Source organism: Miniopterus natalensis, chromosome 11 (assembly GCF_054644295.1).
Source record: "Miniopterus natalensis isolate mMinNat1 chromosome 11, mMinNat1.hap1, whole genome shotgun sequence".
Lineage (NCBI taxonomy): Eukaryota > Metazoa > Chordata > Mammalia > Chiroptera > Miniopteridae > Miniopterus > Miniopterus natalensis.
Window position 1 is genome coordinate 67,308,213 of NC_142091.1, and position 22,688 is coordinate 67,330,900.

Genomic DNA, 22,688 nt, shown 5'->3' on the forward strand with positions numbered 1-22,688 from the left:
AACCTCTTATGTCTCCTTTACAATTTATTCATACATACTTGTAACAGAGAAAATATTCAGGATAGACGCTGAGAATAAAATATACTTGGAAAAACCGAAAAACCTAAAAGGAAAAAAAACAAATTTTTCTGTCTTACGACAGAGCATCAGAGGCTATGTGGGGACTGAACAATGCAGAAGGCAACAGTCATTCTTTTTTCCTCTCCTTTACTACGACTACCCTCAGTAAATAGTCTAGGCCTATATTATTCCAACTGCTCAGCATCCTCCTACTCCATAAAAACATCTAGTGTCCCACACAACTTACCATATTCCCTTCTTTCTCAAGTTTTCCCTCCATCTTTTACAACACTGTTATTTAATTTGAGGCTGTTAACTGGGAGCGTGAGAGACAAACAATAACAGAAGAATGTTTTATGTGATAATATTAAGAGGATTAATAAGAAATTTCCAGACTTAAAACTTGCCCAAGGCACACACTTTGATTCAACAATTCCACTAGAAATTTTATCCTACAGAAACACACAAGGATACAAAGATATATACACACAGATACAGAGTTAGAATTAGTGAAAAACTGGGAAACACCCCAAATGCGAATGAACAGATTAAACAAACTATATTCATACAAAGAAACACTATATAGCTATTACAAAGAATAAATTATCCCTATTGGCGCACAGGAAAGCCCTCTAAAATAAAATTTTAAGTGGGGGGAAAAAGTGAAGAATGTATGATATACCAATGTGCATAGAAACAAATATTTCTGTAATTAGAAAAAAAAATTAAAAGGAAACAGCAATCCTAATGAGAATTCCCGAGGACCTTAATTTCTATAATGTTTAAACATAAAAGGAAAAAAGCATGTATCTTTTTTCTTTTTTAATGGAAACCTGGAAAAACTGATTGAGAATGGTAGGAAAAATATTTATAAACATCTTGCTGCCTGACCTTTCATTACCCCTGGCAAAGTTTCTGGGCAAATCCTCAATAAATCTACTGACTCAGGCCAAAGGAGATCCTGCAGTCAACTGCTATAGGAACTAAGGCTGCCCCTCAAATACTTGTCATCAGAGGTAGTGGTCCTCTGGGCAACCATCAAACAGAATTCCCAACAGGCCAGCTGAAAATCTTTGAACTCAAAAGTCTGTGTTATGGAACAATATGCTGCATTTGGCACCCCAAGTCCAAATTTTCTTTACATAGCTATCTTTATACAGTGGGTGGGCATGGGATGCACAGGTGCTTTGGCCAAGATCATAAGCATACAAGAACTTTTTCTTAAAAGTCTCAACTCATGGAACTTTCATTGTCCATTTGGGCCCGTGACCATGCATTTTGCAAAAATGAATCAAGGATCTTCTATTTTCAACAGACAGAAGTCAGTCCTCTTGAGTTAGTCCTATATCTGCCAAATACAAAAAAACTTCCAACAGAAATCAACCACATTACTTAAATTCACAAGTCGATCAGACTAAAAAGAATGCAAAACAAGTTTCAAGAGAGCAAAGATTGTTACTTTGGAATTGATTCCGAAAAGTGACCATTAGGACACTCATTCCTCAGTTCATAATCAACCCTAACTAATGGCAAAGTTACCACATTATTGGTGAAAGAGGCAGAAATAATGCTGACGCTGACAATAACTAAAAAATTGCTTTCATGTAGGGGCACAATCTCAGCACTAGGTAACCCCAGCTGTTTGACTTCACTATAGGACAGGCATTCCCTAAGCTATAAAACTATGCGTCAATGATTTAAAAAAAAAAAAAGAAAAAGATCCTTGGTACAATTATTAACTATAAATACATCCTATCCTTGTCTTTTTGGGTATCCAGAGGGAAGCTAAGGATCTGAATGTTGAGATGTGTCACAAAGGCTCTGACCTATACATAGTGTGTGTAGGGTGCATCTAGGAGAAAAAGAAAGGAAACCACCAGTAATGAGCTAACAATCCTCCTCCTACTGAAAAGCTGGATATCCATCAAACTCTGAAGTGTTCCAAGTAAAAAATTTAAATGTTTAAATAAATCCTCACGTTTTCTTCAAGTAAGCATACTTTCCCCTCCACAAACACCTATTTTGTGTTCAAAGGGAAAACGTGAAAACACCAACACTCTAAAGTAGGATACTTTCTGTGATAGAAATCTGAGTAGGAACAAATAACATGAAAGGAGGGCAAGTAATGGTCTTTGAGAATCACTGGTAAACTGTCCGGTTAAAAATTCTGGGGATGAGATTCCCACTGCTGTCCTAAAGGAAACTGCAAGAAGTTCTCTATCTCAGTGTTTCAGAGTATTTGATTCATGCGAAAGTATTCCTTTTCCTGTTTAGGGCTTATTACTTTCAAGCGTGATTACAGACTAACATAAGCACCCTTGCTCTGGCCATCATCTAAGCTGTCTACCTGTTTTGAAGTCACCAATCTCCACGCTCCCTGACCCCTGGATTGGCCATTTCTGGGTGTGACGGAGGAAGAGGACGCGGGCCCGTTCACTCACGTCTCAGAAAGAACGCTCGGGATCATGATATGACTGTGGCAACAACAAAATCAGTCGACACCCCTGGATTCTTCTGGTCTAAAGGGTTTCTAGACTTGAAATTCTTAATCTAGAGCAGAGCTCATTTAGCTTTATCTGACCTGCATTAACTTATCAACTTGCCAACCCCACCATCGTAAATTACTCTCTTCTTTTGGCGAAGCCTCACAATGAGCTCTGACACTGCTTAAGTAATGTGCAAGTTATTCCACTTTTAGATCGTTAACACTCAGTAAGTCCCGCCGTGACAATCCCAAAGGGTTTCTCACTATCAATGTTCATCAGCTCAAACACCCCAAAAACTTGGGTCTTCAGTTACCAGTATCAGGTAAAGGCGGGTCTTCAACTCGTTTGAAATTTTTATCTCAAGAAATTTTCAAATGTCTTCTAATCAGTGTAAATCAAGCACTTTAATAAAATTCCAACTCATTATATTCAGTTCTATTTGTCAGTCATCTTCCTTTAGATAGTCCCAAAAAATTCAACAACTGAATGAGCTTGATTTCTGCTTTCTGATATTCTAAATTCTCTCTCAAATGAGACCAAAAAGGATTCTTTGTTTGTTTGAATTTATAGGTAATTTCCCTATTAATAAAAACTTTTATTTCCCTTTTGGCTGTCCATCTGAATGGCAATAGCCTCTCTGATCGAAGAGAAGGAATATATTCTATCTATCCTGTGACTCTGCCAGTGGCCTCCTCAGGTCCCTCCTCTAGTGCCACATTCACAGAAATGAGCCCCAAAGGACAAGAGCTCAGTCATAACTCTGTCACCAGAGGTTCTGTTCACTTACCTGCAATACTTCCCAATCACCTGAACCACCTGTCTCAAAACTTTAACTCAAGAGTAAAAGAGCACCAGGACCAGAGAGGCACAAAATGGGGCGTCCAACAGTTGGCAACCCCAAGGGCAGCCCCTCCCCCCACCTAGTGCCATTTCTCACTTTGGCCTTACCTCGCTGGGTCTGGGTAAATTGGGTGCTCTCTGGATCCTGCTCCATCATAACGGGATAATGAAATGAGGGAAGACTCCAGCAGCCTCCTAGCAGAGATTAAAAAGATGGCAATAATCCCTGTCAATTACCAACTCAGAGGTCATTCATAAGGGAAAATGGGGGAAAGATATATAACATCCCCCTTTGCAGCTACCTAACACCTGCTATCTGGGATTACATCCTTCCTACAAGCTAAGTACTTAGAGACATAAATAAATGAAGAGCTACAGAGCTCCCACACTGGATGTGGCCACTGTATTATGTAGAACACTACTCTTCAGTGAGAAATGAACAAGTACTTCAGAGACATGATCTTATTTCTATTTGCGGTACCTCTAGGCGACAAATAGGAGATCAGGGTCAACACACAAGGGGAAAATTATGCATATCAGAAGTTATCAATGTAGTGCCAACATTTATCTTGGTGTTCAGTCCCTCCATGCCATTCTAATCCACATCCCCTTATCTTCTACTCATCTACTCTGCAACACCCTTTTCTGTAAGAAAGAGAATTCCTGGGACTCTTAAAAACGGACAAAAATCACTAATTATACAGTCTAGTCCAATCATAAGTTCAACTGATCATATGTGATACACATATTTTATTGAGCGCTCTTATTGATGCCAGGGAAATACTAAGCACTTTTCATGTATTTTCTTTAAACCTCACCACAACCTAGAAAGTTAGGCATTATATACAAACATGAGATCACAAGGGCTGTGTAGCACACAGCTATTAAGTGACAGCACCAGGACTCCAGGCAAGGCCTGTCAATTCCAAAATGCTTCATACCACCATGCTATACTATAGGACCTTTCAGACTCCTGCCAGGTAAAAGTGCAGATATATCCACTGTAAATCCAAGCTAGGGCTCAATATTGCTGGATCTGACAAATTTTTAAGAGTAGCCAGAAATCTGGACTTTTGCACAAAATCTCCTGACTGTTACATTTTAGCTAAAACATTTTTTCCCTTTTTTGTACAAGGGCCAGTTAAAAACACATCTGATGAATGTGGTACAGGGGCTCCCCGGTTTGCCATGTCTGCCACACTGTTTCCCAACACAAATGTGCCTTGGCAGTCAATCAAGCTCCTGCCACGGAACACCTTCCTAAGGAAATGGTCTCAGAAATGCACAGTGTTCCTCTCAGGCAGCATCTTGCCTGTTTCTCCCAGGAACAGGTCTCCAGCTCCCTGCCAGACTCTTCTTTAAAGCAGATCTACAGAATAAACACAGCAGCTACCAATCTTTTACAACTGAGTTAATTCAATCCACTGTTATTAAAACCAGCTGGCTTTAGGTACAGTCATGTGCAGTCACTTTATCCCAGCAACTGGCTCATGGAAGCATTTCCTCTAACAGCCTGGAGAAGAGGTAGAGAAGAGGCCCTGGATACCTGGCCTGCTACCTTTCCCACCCAGGACAACCAACTGTTAAATGATGTTTCCTACCTAGACAAGGCCTATAATCCCCACACTTAAGACACTTTAAACCACCCTATCACTGAAGAGAGAATACAATGTAGGCAGTGAGGAAGAGAAAGCAATAAAATACATCTTTCTGGTTGAAAACCTGAATCTTCAGTGATGTCACTGTTTATAGCAGCAGAAATCTGTGTTTCATCAATTCTAAGATACACTTTTCTCCCCACATTTAATGTATCTGAAGGTGAATGCATCTTCTAATAGTGTGACACGGGTTTAACTGGCAGGATTGTTTTCCTTTCCCAGGGCACATAACATAATGGCATGTCTTTGAGTCCTGAAATACAGAATGTTTGTGAGAGGGAGGGGCAATGAGAGGTAAACAGACTGGAGAAGAAAAGTGAAATTATGAGAAGAGTATTCAGGATGTTTATGCCCTCTTATATAATACTTATTAATTACTAACAAATTAGTTCTGTAGGAACTGGGTGGGAGCTGAAGAACAGAAGCAAGATCTGGGAGCAGCTGACCACCCTGGAACACCCCGGAGCTGTTCCATCCCAAAGGGCTCAGAAGTTAGTCCTGAACATCACTGAGTACCTGTCGTGTTATCCTACAAATGGCTGCTTAGGAAACAGGCACCCTTTGGCAAGGAGCATCCTCCAAACTGACCAACATTTATCCTTCATAAGTATTTCTGCCTGGCAAATGATCCTCCTAAGTTAGGAGGCCAATCTGACCCTTTACTATGCCAAGGAGTGAGAGTATTAAGAGACATGAGATGACTTTTTAGGAATCCTGTAAAGGAGGGTCTTGAACTAGAAGAGTTGAATTAGATCATTTCAATTTTAATGATTCCATTTTACAATCCTGCAAAGTCTATTTTCCATCCTAACTTCCTATCTTAACTAGAAGGCTTCTTCAAATCAGAGTAAAACCAAAATGTTAGGCTTTGTCTCCGGGGGAGCCCCTGATGAGGTTCTTTTGGAACATGCATCCCCTGTGCCTACTTACTACAGATCTGTTGGCACCATTTGCTCCCCAGGCAATACAATGGACTGGCAAGTCATATATACGTGACATTTTAACTGCTAATACACAAAATCAGGAGAGCCAATTACTATGACTAGCACACACCCCTCACTCTCACATAGCACTGATGAAATATTAAGTTCTCTACAGCTACAACACAAGTACTACCTGGAGGAATAAAAAAAAAATTTTTCCAACTGGTGTTGAACAAAGAAAGAGCTAGAGTTACTAAACAGGTAAACATCATCCCACTCCTAGGAACGCCAAAGAAAGAGCTTTTTCGCCAAGTTAGCTTCTTGCAAAGAGTCTTCAATGGAAAATGACACAAGAAAATGGAATTGGATGGCTGCCTTTTCTGCTCTGGCCATACAAATTTCACTCATCTACCATCCAATTTGTTAGGTGGAATCAGGTAGGCCTTAGGAAGGGCCCAGGTAAGCCTGTTCAAGTTTGAAGCTACCATCTCATTTTGACCTATAATCTCAATTTAGAAATGTTTTGAAGAGTCACAGAAGCTCTGACAGGAAAAAAACAAACAAAACTTTTCTTTACAAGTTTGCCAGGTTAATTCTCTATACCAGTGGTACTCAAATGGGGTACACCAGGGCTGTACTATTTTGATCCACTTAAGAGTAGGAAGAATATATTAGAACTTTTTATTTATAATGTATAACCATAATGCATGACACACACATGGATTGCTCAAAACACTTTTACTAACAGAGATTTTTTTTTTTTAAGTCTGGAGTCCACTGTTCTATCAAACTATACACTACTCTAAAAAAATTCAACAGTTAAGAAAATATAATAACCACAAATATATAAAATGGAAATATAAAAACCATAAACATATAAAAACATAATCATATTCATATATAGACAAAGCAAAAGAATAAAGCAAAAAGGTAAAATATTAATATTTAGGGAACATGGATGAAGAGTACATGGGAATTCTTTGCACTGTTTTTGCAACTTTTCTGCAAGTCTAAAATTATTTAAAAATTTAAAAAATCCAAAAATCAAAATCTAAAAATAAACAACTGAAAACTAAAGAGAAAACTATTCATTTTCAAAAGAATTACTCACATATTCAAAAGGTTTTCTTCAAATAGCAAGCTGCCCTAATGCTCTAACAGGTTTGATAAATTACACTTACAGGCCCTGGGCCAGTTGCCTGTTTTTATAAACAAAGTTTTTTCCAAAGATAGCCACATCCATTCATTTACGGCTGCCTGTAACTAACAAGGCAGAGTTGAGTAATGCTGATAGAAACAGGCCTAAAATATTTACTACCTGGCCCTTTATAGAAAAAGTTTGCCTACCCCTGCTCTAAAATATCTGCTTACATAAAATCCCTTGAAAGATAAGGTGAAGTCACTAAGAAATAGAACAAAACCTTGAAATCAAAGTATTATGCACTAGAGTTATCAGAAATAATTATTACACCCTGATAAAATCATAAGTCAATAGGAACAAAATTCAAGCTATGAAATTTCTAAAATTTTAAATGAATACTATTTCTTTCTTCCCTGATTAATACTTTGAATATGTGTAAGGGGTTCCCCGAATCAGCTGTATCCTTTGATGTTTAGGAAAACAGTAAAAAACAGTGGAAGAAAGCTCTGAAAAAGAACAGTGCTGTCGGGGCAGATGAGATGGGTCATCCAGAAGGAAAGAACCTTTGTTTCACACTCAGTGAACATCAGGGTTGAGGAGCAGAAAGTTTGGGTACTAGTCTAGATAAAATAAACAAACCAGTGACAAGTCTTCCTTACTAAACAATGTTATCCTGAAGATATTACTTTAACTAGTTGTCAGATCACAGAGAAAAATCAACATACTAAAGCCAACGAACACGTTCAGATCTTCTCCAATCACTGGAAACAAACAATTGCCAAAGCTCTGTGACCTATACTAACATGAAAAGCCTGCGCCTAGAAGCTAAGAGGCCAATGGTGCCCCATGATAAAGAGTAATTTCCCAGCCTGGCTTTGATGTCTGGGTGACATCTGCTATTTCAGTTCAGAGGAGCCAAACCCAAACTAATAGCACTCTTCTATATAGGAAATAAAATCCAGTTCCTCAGCCTGGCATCTAAAGATGTGCAGCCAAATTTCTCATTCCTTCTGGATATACTGTATGCTCTAGCCCAGTGGTTTTCAAAGTTTTTGGTCTCAGAACTCCTTTAACCCTCTTTAAAATTATTGAGGACTCCAAAGAGCTTTTGTTTATATGATTTTATCTATCAATACTGACTATATTTGAAATTAAAACAGAACATTTTAATACACAAACATACAGTTCATTAGCCCTCATACTAATAACCTCATTACACATCATGTAGCCTCTAGAAAACTCCAGTGAAACTCATGAAAGAATGAGAATGAAAAAGACAAAGAACAATAGCATTTTAGTTCTGACTTTAGGGATCCCAGGCCACACTTTGGGAACCATTGCTCTCACTAAACTCAACACCCTCACTATCTATCTATGTATTTTGCTTGGCTGTTTCTTCTTTCTGGAAAGTTCCCCAGCTCTACATATAAAAATCCTCCACAGCTCAAATACCTGACTCTGCCAGCCGGAAATTAACCCTCTCTTCCCTAATACCCTATAACATTTTGAAACCTCTCTTAAAAGACCTTCTCCCAAGTCACCTTGTACTGCATTTACTTGTGTCTTATCTCTGCTACTGAACTACAAGCTACATGAAAGCAGGTACTGGGTCCAAGTCATCTTTTTATCTCCGTGAAAATTCACATCCTAATTGCTCTAGCTGGTTTTGCTCAGTGGTTAGAGCGTCCACCCACAGACTGACGGGTCCTGGGTTTGATTCCGGCCAAGGGCATGTATCTTGGTTGCAGGCTCAATTCCCCGCCTCGGTCACAGTGCGTGCGGGAGGCAACCAATCGGTGTTTCTCTCCCCCCACCCTCCACTCTCTCTGAAAAGCAATGGAAAAAATATCTTCTGGTGAGGATTAAAAAAAATTTTTTTTCACATCCTGATTAACACATAATAGGAGACCGGTACATATCTGAGAATAAATCAGCAGGCCCAAGTAGATTTGGAAGAATAAGGAAGGCACATCTGCTTGCCCCTCGCTCACCCCGTGACTTTCATAAGCTACTACATGTCCAAAAACTCACACTAAAATTCCTGAAGGAACAAGGTTTTCAGAAACTGCTTACATCACCCTTCACCCCTCTGGTCACTTAAGCCGCTCAGGTTAAAGTAAGTGTTGATATAGTTGTTTGAAAGATGTAGCAACAGCCGGGTCCCTGGGAGGCTTATTAAATCATAAAGTGAGAGGCTGGCTACCTGCTTGGGAAGCTACCACTGATACTCCTGGACAGTGTATTGCCAAAAGAGACCTCACAAGAGAAAGAGAGCAGTTTTCAGGGGGGCGAAGACGCAGGAGGCCGAAGAAACCAGGATGCACTCTTGCCTTCTGCATTTCTAAATCTCACTCTGCAAACTCCAGATCCCTGCCTTGGCGCATGCCTAGGCTGGGAGATGACAAGCCCTAATTCTTAGTAAAAAAATAATTGTGTGTTCTGAAACGACACCTCTATTATGATTTCCAAATTGACATCTCTGCTTTAAAGCGGAGGCACCAGAGCCTCCCCATTTCACACACTGGCAATTATCGTTTAAGTTATCCAACGATAGGCACTCATGATTGCTGCAGCCCCCCTCCCCGCAGTTTCTAGGGGTGCACACTTGTAGCACATGATGCAGTTGCCAGCAGAGCCTGGCAGGCAATTCCTGACCCTCTGCTATGGGGTAGACCAAGGCAAGGTGGCACTCCTAAAAGGCTAACCTCAGGAAAAAAAAGACATACTACAGAAGAACTCACAGTGCACGTTGAATGGATCGGCCTTATTTTACTATCATCAAGCAAAACAATCCATGGGGCTCAAAACAGTGCCTTACACCAGAAAAGCTTTAAATATCTTTACAAAACATTAATGTATGCCTCTGTGTAATGCGCAATAGATGGTGAAACAGCAGAGCAGGACATAATCAAAGATACCAAACAGGAAGAGGCTGGAAACAGAATTCTTATGCAATGTGCAAATGTGTATCTAGCTTTACAAAAGTCTTGCCTGAAAAGTGAGCCAGATTCCTCGGGGAACATCTGACCCTCTACTGTTTGGTGGGTGGTTATTTTTAATACAACTGTAAAATGACTGGTAGTATGCTTAGCTCCTGTATATCCTTAACACATTGCACTATAGTTATGAAACTTCAATCTACAATACTCACATTTGTCAGCATCTGAACTTCAAAGGCCCAAGGTGATCTACATGGACATGTTTGCTCTTCCTCCAAATCCATTTTCTCTGGGAAAATTGGGTGGTCTGCTCACAAACCACAGGCTTTTTTTTTCAACTAGAGATTTAGGTTAGAATTTTTTCGCCAGACATTGAGTAAGAACGTATCAATGACAAGTTCCACAGCTAGTTCTGATACTCACATGCACATATCCCCCCCACAAACAGCAGCTGTGATATATGGGTTTAGACTTTAATTAAGAGGTGGTGCAACCGGATTGACTGCCCCCCCAATCAAGAAGAGATTTACAGAATTCAATAATCCTGAATTCTCAGGTAATTTTATTCAGAATAGACAATTCCAAAAAAGTCTATCTCTAGGCCCACTGAGTGTACAAAGAATTTATTGGCAGAATCATTTATTGTTCAATAGCTGCAAGCCTGTACATTTCTTCTTAGGTTATTTTTCACATCCATGTTCCTGATCTAAATTTTTAAAAACCCTTGACCAAAGACATCTGCTCTGAGTGACAGGCCACTGACCCTGGTATATTGCAAACACTATGTGCTATAATACGAGCTAAACCTTAGAGCCAACATCAGAAGGGCAGAGCTCATAAATGAAGCCCTACAAGAAGGAGGAAAAGGAATGCAGAGTGGGCTGGGGCACTTATTAACCAGAGGCCCAGAAGCGGCCTGCCTGGCTCATGTCTGTTCCAGTAATGAGGTTTCTGGAGTCTACAGAAATAGACAAGAGGACAGAGACTCCAGCCGGGACCCCAAACAATCCACTATTAGCCCTGGAGCTAACACAAAGCTCAGCGTTCACTCACTTTCTTACACCCTGGGTTCATTCTGGACTGCTTCCTTTAGTGCCGATTTTCACTTCACCTCTGGGAGTATACTACTTGCCTTTTCACCCTGATCCTGACTTCAGAAACCTTCTTGATTCCTTCTGGACTCAGCATTTGACTCCAATGGAATAATTTCTCTACCATTTCCCTCTGTCTAGACAACATGAAATTGTCATAAATGACACCTAAAGTACAATTAGTAGAGAAACTGCAATTTCCACTCTCCTCCCCCATTCCCCAAAAGAATCTCACATTAACATCCTCCAGATGTCAATCAATACCACCGTTAAGATTAACTCTGTGGATCCTGGAAGCCATTTAATTCCCAGCTTGCTAAATATTTATGCATTTCCCCCCTCTACTATAATTAGAAAGTAAATTGCCTTCTTTTCACTAGCAGTAATGGTTATAATTTCAGAGATCTGAATGCCTGCTGAATCGATACCTGTGTAAGAAGTCCTTACAAACACTACTTTATGCAGCTGAATTTGACTTAGAGGAATCACAGACAAAAGCAAAAAGACAAGGCAAAAAAGGAGACAGGCAATGGAAGAAAGGTATGACTCAAGACCATCAGAATCAGGCAGGACTATTATAACTATTATAAGGATAAGAATGTTTTGAAGCCACTGCCAGTTCCTTGTGAGATGTAATACTAAAGAAACAGCAAAACCAAAGGACAGCAAATCATGAAATAACTTATCAGTGGTTTTCAACAGAAGGAGTTTCCCCAGGGGACATATGACAATGTCTAAAGACATTTTTGGTTGTTGCAACTGGGTGGAGGGAGTACACTGGCACCTAGTGGGTAAAGGCCAGGGGTGCTGCTAAACCTCCTACAATGCATAGAACAGCCTCCCACAATAAAGAATTATCCAGCTCCAAATGTTAAAGTACTGCTATTGAGAAATCCTCTGATAATATCTTAATGGTCTGTTCCTAACCAAGAGAAATTCTGAATAACATAATAAATGAGGCAAGTAAGTGCTTTAGCTTTAGTATGAGACTGCAATTTAAATTCATTGCTTATGTCACCAGCTATGTGACCTTGGGCAAGTTCATTGTCCTCAATGTCCAGTTTTAAAAAGAAATCCCTATTTCACAAGGTTATTATGATTAAGTAAGAATACATGTAAAGTACTGTAGCCAGCACACAGTCCAATAAATAGTGATTACTTTTTCCTTCCTTGGGTTACAACTCCCAAAGTGTCTACAGGGATCATAATTCATTCTGGCCACCCAAGTCATTATGCCTAAAAAAGTGGTTTCTTAGAAAGAAAGAAGTGTTGAAGGATGAGTACTGTAAAGGCATAAACATGGGTATCTGAGCCCTCTGAATCACATGAGCTTCACCCTAATAAACCAACAAGAGCAGTCAGTCATCCATCTACCAATCTGTTTTTTGGTCTACCCAACCACTGACTCAAGCCACAAATATTTACTGAGTGCCTACTTTTGGGTATAAGTTAGTATATAAAATAGATATGGTACCTGTAGTAGTAGCTAGTCTCCAAAGATGGACCCCAAAAAACCATACTTCTTGGTATTCTTGCCCACGTGTGGTTCCCTCCCAAATTGAATCTAGGCCAGTCTGTTATTTGCTTTAACCAAGAGAATGTGGCAAGCTGTGCCAGTTCTGGGCCTATCCATTTCTTTCCTCTCGGAACTGTCACTTTTAGAAGCCCTAAACTGCTACGTAAAAAGTCTGCTGGAGAGGCCACAATGAAGAGAGGAGTCCCTGAGACTACATTAAGGAGAAAGGCCTAGCTGTCCCAACTGAGCCTCCAGATGACTCTACAGAGACCTCAAGCAAGACCAGCAGAAGAACTTCCCAATTGAGCCCAGTCTACCCAAAGAATAATGAAAGATAATAAAGTCGTTATTTTTAGTCACTAAGTTTTGTTGTGTGGTTTGTTATATATCAGTAGAAGAAAGAAATAGTTCCTGATCTTATAGAACTTTTGAGGTGGTCACAACAGTAGCATTAGAACTAAGTCCATGAAGTTAGTTTACAAGCCTAAAATAATCATATCTGTACTCAAAGGAACCCTGGACACCAAAGCAAAACATCAAACAATACATTTGGAAACAGACCTTTAACAATAAAACTCAGTGCAAACTTGTCACAGTGTCCGTCCAAAGCACGAGATCTTGGTATTGGTCAGAAGGGTCAAGGTGAATTCAGAAAGACTTGCTACTCTTTCCTTTCTATGCCATTCAGGCTCTCCTTCTTTCTGAAACATTTCTGCCCTGTATGGCTCCCTCTCAATGCAGAAGGTAGCCCTAGAATTTAGGAAATTAAAGCTATTTGTGTTCCCTTCCTTATCAAGACACAGGATCAGTTTATTTTGCACAAACGACTACAAGAGAGTGCAGGAAAAATGAAGATAATACCCCATTCCCTTGTTATGAACCAAACTACTTTTGTGTTATTGAACTTTCTAAAATAGAATCTCACTGTGTCTGCAGTGACTAATGGCAGTAACTTGTACCAGCCCTACCTCCATAGCCATTTGCTATCTTCCCTTTACAAGGTGCCTCACATTTTTATGTGGTATATACATACAGTGGAATATTATTCCGCTTTCAAAGAAAAAATCCTGCCACATGATACAACATGAACTTTGAAGATATTATGCTAAGTGAAATAAGCCAATTGCAAAAAAGACCTAGGCATGATTCCACTTACACGAGGTGTCTAAAGTAATCAAACTCATAGAAAAAAGGAAAGCAGAACGGTGGTTGCCAGGGGATGCGGGCAGGAAAATGAAGAATTGTTCAATGAGTACAGTGTTTCACTAACGCAAAAAGCAAAAGTTCTAGAGCTCTGTTGTACAACTGTATGCATATACTTAACAATGCTGTACATTTAAAAATTGTTAGAGGGTAAATTTGCTGCATGTGCGAATGCATCAGGTTGGCAGCTGGGATGGGGCTAGGCATGGGGTCCATTTTCTTTGACCTGGACAAAATACTCATTGACAGGGCCCAGGCGAACAGAAAACACCATTAAAAAAGAGAGGCAGAAATAATTTGTGACAAAGTTCAAGTTAAACTTAGTAAGGAATGTTTTCATCCTTCTTAATACATGCATTACTGATCTTCACACTTTGAAGAGGCAATTCAAGAAACAAAGGGAGGTACAGCTCATAGGAAATTGGCCGAAGGATGCTATTTTCTGTGGAAATCTACACATTTACAGCACATGACACTAGCAGAAGATGTCAAAGCCATGCTCACTGAACTTCAAAAGGATGTCTGCCTTTTATTAACAAATGGAGAAAGACCCAGAGGGAGAAGATTGAGGCTTATGCCTGTCAGTCCTATTTTGATGCTACTGTTGAACGTGGGAAACAGAAAGAAGAGAAACCAGCACCTTCCATATCTTATTACTGCTGTGATCTCAGAGTACTCCCTGGGGACTGTGTATGATGATGGTTGGTGACACACTGGAAACCTATATACAAGGGGGCCTCCTCAATGCAGGGCTGAAAGCAACAGTCGGGATAAATAAAAATGAAATAGTGCCACTGAAATCATCGCCCTTGCCACATTATATAGTTTCTTCTGAGCTAGAGTTACCTGCTCTCTTACAAAGTATAGACTGCAAGGTCAGTATGTCAGCTTAAAGCAAATAAAAGAGCACGGTTATGTATTTTACAGGATTTGAACTAAGAAAAGTTAAGGCATTCCATATACTATGACTCAGTTCTAAGAATAATTTTACAAATGATTTAATAGCCAACCAACTACTCACTGGTATTTATATCTGGAAATCTAGACTAAATCAATACAAGTTACTTTTAGTAGTGTGAGAAACTTGAAGAAATATATTATTTGTTATTAGAAATATATTATCTGTGACTAGAGGTTCTTAAAATTTTGTTCTATTAATCTTTTAGCATCTTAGATCCAAGAAGATACCCAAGCAGGATAGTTTATTCATGAGTGCACAAACACAAGTTTTACGTACTGGCTTAAAAATAGATTATTTTTAAAAAATAGACATTTAAAAACTTCCGTAGTAGAGGTTTACCAGAACAACTAGATCTGGTTAATATGAAATAAGTACTAAGTCACATGCAAATCAAGGCATTGCATAGTGAGATTATTTTGTGTATTTTTGAAAAAATATATACACCATTTTTTTTGCCTACTTTAAATGTATACTTTCTTTTATGAATTTAATCTTTCCTGCATTACCTTTTGGGGGCGCTCCAATTTTTCCCATGGTGTAAACATGATAAAGAGAATCCTCCAGTAAAAAAAATCTGTTAAATCAGCATGTCGTGCTCCTTTTCCATGACATCATTATGTCTTGCCTAAGTAAGCTTGTAGTTTCCTGTTAGTCTTTACCTCTTATAGAAGTATTTTTACTACCTTTCCCCAGGCACACAATGGAGTTGAGGGGACTAGACTGTCTTGCTGCAGACAGTGCAAGCCCCAGTCATCTTCCTTTCGTGGCTACAACAGAGAAGTGTCTTGGTGCAGCCTAACCAGGCACCCTACCCCCACCCTAGTCTCTACTGACTGAATAGTTTCACCCATATGATGAAAACTAATAGAAAATTAGGTTTCGCTATGAACCATTTTTCGGGATGCCATTTTAATACTTGACTGGCTCTTTTTGGTGTTATCATCTGCCTCAAGTCTCCTGTTTTTCAAATTTTGGGAAATATATGCCTCTCCATGAACCTATTTCTTTAGCAAATTAGTTCCTGTCTACTACCAGGAACAGAATTTTCTGCCATGGTACAAAAGCCCTGTTGTATTTACTTCTCTTAATTTATAAAGATGTGACTGTGCCATTGACTGTTCTAGGGTGCTGTTGCTATAAAGCTGAACATTTGTGAACAGACTGTGCTTGTAGTTCCAGATATGGTGACCATGTGACCTCAATTCTATTTTAGCTATTTAAAATTTGTTAAGTTGAAGGATCTTGACAGAAAAATAATTATGTGCACAATTTCTCTAATAGATGATGTGTGATACTGAGGGTTTGTCCTTTTAGCTACCCCACAGGTAGATGTAGGCAGTGTCCATTCATTACACTAACTGGAAAATGTTCATCACTCATAGATCCCAGTGGCAGATCTCAACAAGATAGCTCCCAGGATGTTAAGTGAACAGTTCTTCAACAAAAGTGATCTGGGGGATGGAAAATGAAATAACTGAGTTTCCTTGTCTTCACAGTTTGTATTCTATACAGTACAATAATGCAATATTACTTTCCATTTACACCTGTCCTTAAGGAAGGACTTTGTGGTTTTCTACCTTCTAAGTGGAATGTTACAGAAGATATTAAGAAAACTTGAAATAGATCTATAATCTTATTAATGCTTTTGTTTTAGAATAATATTCCTTAAAATTAAAAATGACAAAAAAGTGAAAAGAAAAAAATGCAAAATGGGTTACATTTGCCATCAGAACAAAGAAAGGAAAGGATAAAAGCCATTTTGCTGAGGTGAAGTGATCTAGGGAGATAGAAACTGAGAAACGTACATGAACATGTGCAGGGCAGGAAAAAAGTAAAAGAGGCAAAAAGTTTGACACTCAAACCCTCTGATGCAGCAAAGGAAAAGGGCACAATGTTAACAAGCAGCAATTCTCTTTCTATGACAAGGCCAAACTTTCAGCCTTTGATTCCTTTATTATTACAAATTCCTATTCCTGCTCTAAAATGATTTTTAATTTTCTGTCAGGTGACACCCAAATCAAGCAGCCTTTTCACTGAAACCCACCCCTCTGTCCAAGGCACTCCTCTGCTCACATGGAGAGGCGCAGGCATTCTTCTCCAAGGTTTTACTTCACGTAGTTCATCACTAAAGGAAGGCTGCTCTCATAGTGCATAGCCTGACATAACAGAGATCTGCTCACTAAAGTGCACCCCAGCCAGCAAAAAGCCTGGCACCCCCACTTTCCCTCTTTGGAAACAGAGGAGGAGTTTATTAATTGTTGCTATTAAAAAGTCAGGCAGCTTCTCAGGTGAGGAGGCTGTCAGCATGTCAGCCTCCAGCAGGAGGGGAGCCCTTTGGGGATGAATTAGTCAGGAAGAGATGGGTACAGGAGAGGGTACTGCAATGTCCAGTGCCTCCCCCTGGTGGAGCCGAATGATAGGGCACTTAGGAGATGCTTGCCTAAGTATATGCGTAAATATACACATAACCATCAACACATTTTGCTTGAACGAATGGGATGGTAACCAACACAGAACTGGAATTAAGTAGGAAACATAAATGTGTAAAGTCAACCCAGTGCAAACAAAGGCACAAAGAAAGTCCACGCATTGAGTAAAGGGTAAGAACTACTCAACTCTTGCTGATTGTTATTATGTGAGAGTGCAAGCCAGATCCTTCCAATTTTTTCAATAGAATCCAGAAATCTATATTTGTGTGGGAAAAAACTGAACTTCTTAGAAACATTATGAGGGCCAAACAAACATACCTGAAGGTTATTTTGCAATCTCTGGGCTAATGTAGCAGGCCCCCACACTAAAGCCAAATTTGTGCACATGAACACATTTTCAGGAGTGTTTCCAAGAAAGATGTTCTGGATTTTCCCTCTACACATAAATATATAAGAAATCCAAGTGGATGAAGGGAAGCTACCTGCACAGATCGAATGGGCTGGGGCCAATTACAAAAAGCAAAATACATTATGCAAACAAAACCCCATACACCTGGCGTTACTGTCTTAGCAAAACCTCCAATGCACCCTGTAGAGCACTACTTTGAGTAAATACAGTAGAGAAGGCGATCTGAAGGGGGAAGAATGAGTATATGGGAAACTGTTCCCAGTGTGTTTCCAGCACATATAGATACCACTGTAGTCCCTGTAGCGCTCTAACACTCTGAGCTGACAGAAGCGATTACATCTTTTCAAGTTCTCAGTGTGTATACAAAGCACACAGCCTGCTCTACACCATTCAGCCTCAGAAAGAGGATGATGAGGGATCATTTAGATCAGCCTAACAGGCTTTCATTTGACCTGCAGTCGGGGAAGGGCTGCCTGTCAAGCATACTGCCTGGAGGACCTGGAGGCACACATCCTCCCCAGCTTGCAAACAATTCCCAAGACAAATACAGAGCAAGGTTGGAAAACCTTGCTTCAGGGCAGATAGCATAGGAAACAAGAAACTCTTTAAGCACTTATGCCTGCTCTTAATCATCAAAATAATCTTTCAAGAGCCAATACTTAGAGTATCTACGCCAAAGTACAGTAGAGGGAGAGGAGCCCCCTACCTAGCTCCTCTGGGCCCTCACTTTCATAATGCCTTATGTTACTATAGCACCTGACTCTCTTCCAAATCACGTTCACATAAAGCAAGGATTGGTAAACCACTGCTTATCAGCCAAATCTGGCCTGCTGCCTGTTTTTGCACAGCCCACAAGCTAAGAATGGTTTTTATATTCTTAAATAACTAAAAAACATCAAAAACAGACTATTTCATGACACATGAAAATTATGTGAAGATAGCATGTGTTTATAAATAAAGTTTTATTGGCATATAGCCACACTCATTCACTTACATTGTCTATGGCTGCTTTCATGCTTCAAGGGCAAAGTTCAGTAGTTGCAACAGAAACTGTATAGCCTACAACGCCTAAAGTATTTACTGTCTTATCCTTCTCAGAAAAACTTTGCCAACCTTTGATAGAAAGGATATAACTAGGGATTAGAGTTCAAAAAGGCTCAAGGGAAAGTGAGTATAGCATTAATCACAACGGTACCTCTCTTCCACCCTATCCTCACCCTCATATTGCCAAAGACAGAAATGGGTTTTCTGGCTATCCCTAAAGACAAATAAACCAAATATCTAAATGTTACTGCCTTATGATGGGGCAAGAGATACCTAGATTCTCACACTCAATTAATAAGACCCAGAAGACTATGTAGCCCAGTCAGTAAGCAGAGAACGTGATAGGTAGAACTAATGTTATTTCTCCCTCATACAAGAGGGAGAAGTACATGAATACTTCCAGGTGGCAGATATTCAGAATTAACAAAACAGAAATCCTTCTCAATCTTGAACAGTACATTCCTGAAAAACTAAGTGCTAGAACCTTAAGAACTGAGAACCTTAAGAACTTTGGGAGAAGGCAAAACAACAAAACAACAAAAAACCCAACTGCAATATAAGTCCCAATCTATGAAATTATGAATACCTATAAAGTTATGTTCACTAAAATAAATAGGAAATAGGAAATGGCCATTATACACATCTCAAGTTAGTAATAATGAATACTATACAATTAGCTTTTCATTTATCATTAATAATGCTCATACTCTTTGGCCCCAGCAACTGTACTTCTAAAAATTCATCCTCTCTAGAAACAGCTGCACAAGTACACAGAGATGTTGCACATTTGTTTGTGAACACAAAAAACAGAAACAATCCAGATCCTACCAACAGGGAACACGTAAAATTAATTAATTATGGTGTATCCAACTGTTGGAATACTATGCCACTGTTAAAAGAATGTAACAGATCTATACAGGCCAACATGGAAAAATGTCCCAATATAGTAAGTGAAATGCATAAATAAATGATGGACAGAAGCCCGGCCGGGCTTGGCTCAGTGGCTGAGCATTGACCTACGATCCAGTAGATGGCGGTTCTATTCCCTGTCAGGGCACATGCCCAGGCTGTGGGCTCAATCCCCAGTAGGGGGCGTGCAGGAGGCAGCCGCTCAATGACGACTCTCTCACCATTGATGTTTCTATCTCTCACTCCCTCTCCCTTCCTCTCTCTGAAAACAATAAAGATATATTTTTTAAAAAGATGGACAGAAGATTTAGTACAATCCCATATTTACAAATAAAGAAAAAAAATGTGTCTTTATTTGCATAGAAAAAGTTCTGGAGTTAACACAAATAGTTAACAGTGGTTAACACTGTGGAGGACATTCACTTTATATATCACACATTTCTGTAACATTTAGATTCTTGAATTTGCATTAGTTTTGTAAGAAGAAAAATCAGTCACCTCAAATTTTCCATTTATGACCCCCTGCTCACTGTAAATTTTTCAGCCTCTTCTTTCCACAGAGTTTCCAGTAACATGCCATCATGGCGGGAAGGGGGTGGTGGTGGCAGAGCTTTTTGCAGATAATATGCCTACTAAGAGGCTTTATTTCTTTAGCAACTCTTCATCTGCAAATATAAGGCCTATCTAACTCTGATACAATCATTGACTCCCACCTTCTGGTTTTCACCGCCCTCTCAAGACACAAATTAATTTAAAAAGTGTGTAAAAAATTTTTTTTCATAAAGTGTGACGTTGACCTAACCCCAGTTTACACTATTTAGCAGAGCCTCTTCAGTCTACTCTCAATCAGCAGCCACAGCAATCCTTTTAAAATATTAGATCATGCTATTCCACTTCCCATGACTTCCCAAATCACTCAGAATAAGAGGTAAAAATCCCTTAAATGGCCTAGAAGGCCCTGCATAATCAGGTTCCCATTCCCTCTCTCGCTTCATCTCTATCACTCCATCCTTTGCTCCAGCCAAGCGTCTCAGGGATTTGCATTTGCTCTTCTCTCTGTCTAGAATGCCCTTGCGCCCAATACCTACAGAGTTCACTCTCTTGCTTACTTGAGGCCTCTACTCCATTGTCACCTTATCAAGACTCCCTCTGATGACCCTTTTTAATACTACAAACTTCCACTCCAGCATCCCCTACATTTTAAAATAATTTTCTTCATAGAATTATCACCACCTGGAGGCCTAGATATTTTATTTTTTACCCTTCTCCTATTAGAACAAGAGATTTATTGCTGGTGCTTAAGTCATATCTGATACACAGTAGGTGCTTAGTAAATATGTTAGCTGAATGAATAAACAAACTGACCAATCAGAGTAACTTTTTCACCAGCCAGATTCCCAGGATTGTAAGAGTGATGCTCACGCGAGGGCGGCCCTTCTTGGTGGTACTCAGCTTCCTCCTCTAAGGCCTGGGCTTACCTTCCCCCAACTTTCCTTATCTCTCTTAAAACTAAGCTGCTTAAATTCCACCATCAGCTTTGTCTTCTTTTTGATTTCTTAAAACCTGGTTTCTCTCTTTTCCCAGTAGGAACAAGTCATGATTTGTCCATTTCACAAAGGACTCTTCCCTATTCTTTGCCCTCCAACGCCAAACTTCTGAGTAAGAACACAAAAGCTAGAAAAGGTTTATTGTAACCTGAATACCAAAGACAGTAATTCCAACTTTTTAGGGGCATAATTAGAAGACAAGCAAAACTCTCTCTTCACATAAGGATTCTGCCCCACCAGATAAAAAAAAAAAACCTAAAATCATCTCAAAACTAAAAAAGATTTATTCTAATAATGCATGAACCCCAAAACAAAAAAGATGAGCACCCACTTTCTCAAATCCAAAACACCCTACTTCTAAGAAAACTCAGTGAAAGCTTCCACAGAAACTGCAAGAAACATAAAGCACCAATGGGAAACAGAACCTTCACACTTAATTTCATTTATTTGAATCTAATTTGGACTTTATCAAGACTTTAACAAGACCAAGTATGCCATCACTGAGACTGTGGAGAGTCTTTAAAGAGAAAGTAAAACAACAGCGCTGACTGGCAGAACTATTAGTGGCACTGAAAGGTCAAGACAAAGACCAACAAAAAAGTCCCAAGATGAAGCTGTATCCAATGCCGGTGCACTCAAGGAACATGCAGGCCCTGAGCTGTCCATCAGTGGGAGCCAATATGAAGGACAGCTGATCAAGTGCATAAGGCTTACTACAGGCTTCAGGACAACCAGTACGCAAGTTAGAAACATGGCACAACAGTGAAACAGAGGATTAAGTTCTAAGTCACCTGAGCTCAAGTTATAGAAGGTATCTTCCATATACTCGAGGTAAGGCCACTTCATTTATTCAACAAGTACTTATTGAGCAACGACTCTCTATAAGGCTAAAGGATATAATGTAATAAAGGGCCTTTTTTTAAAAAAAAGACAAAAAGGATTTGCACTGCATACTGGATCATAGGGGATGTAATTTCAGTCCCATTTATTCAATTCAACTACCATTTACTGAGCACCTATTATGTGCCAGACAGTATTCTAGGTATAATAGGGATATAGACATAATCACTGCCTTCAGAGAGGCTCAACGGACAGAAAGGGAAACATACTTTTCTGTCAAGGGTCCATATTATAAGGAAGAATCCTTATCTAGTACACACATGGCAAAGAAGAGGAAGTGATTATTTGCAGCAGTGGGGAAGGTTTAACAAAGGAAAGGTGACAGCTGTGCTAGATTTTGAATAATAAATTGTGTATACTCCCCATCCAAAGAAATTTGGAGGGATTTTAGACCAGTTAGGTGAGGGGCACAGAAAAACTATTCAAGTTAGACCCCTGTCTGTATTATAATCAAGCTGAGAAAACTGGTGCCTTCCTAATTTCTAGGTCGCCTTCTCCCTCTGTGAACCTACAACTAGCCCTGCAGACATATCCATTTATTTCTATCAATGATGTCTCTGCTAAAAGCTCCCTAGAGAATCCCCATGTGACGAGAGCTGAAGGATCAAACAACTTAGTTGGCCTATGAAGCC

At 39.5% G+C, this 22,688-nt stretch overlaps 1 protein-coding gene and 1 pseudogene across 6 annotated transcripts in view; one reads left to right on the forward strand and one right to left on the reverse strand.

Annotated features, from left to right (window-relative positions):
- The window catches only part of AMBRA1 (autophagy and beclin 1 regulator 1), a 146,865-nt gene that overhangs the window by 85,809 nt on the left and 38,368 nt on the right, over positions 1-22,688 (reverse strand). For 2 of the 6 annotated variants that reach the window (XM_016204042.2, XM_016204045.2), the window contains one exon: positions 3,495-3,581. The exons of the other annotated variants lie outside the window; for them this stretch is intronic. In XM_016204042.2, coding sequence (XP_016059528.2) covers positions 3,495-3,581 — 87 coding nt within the window. The remainder of the gene's footprint in view (positions 1-3,494; positions 3,582-22,688) is intronic. 6 annotated transcript variants of the gene reach the window in all.
- LOC148092049 (N-acylneuraminate-9-phosphatase pseudogene) lies at positions 14,051-14,750 on the forward strand (annotated as a pseudogene).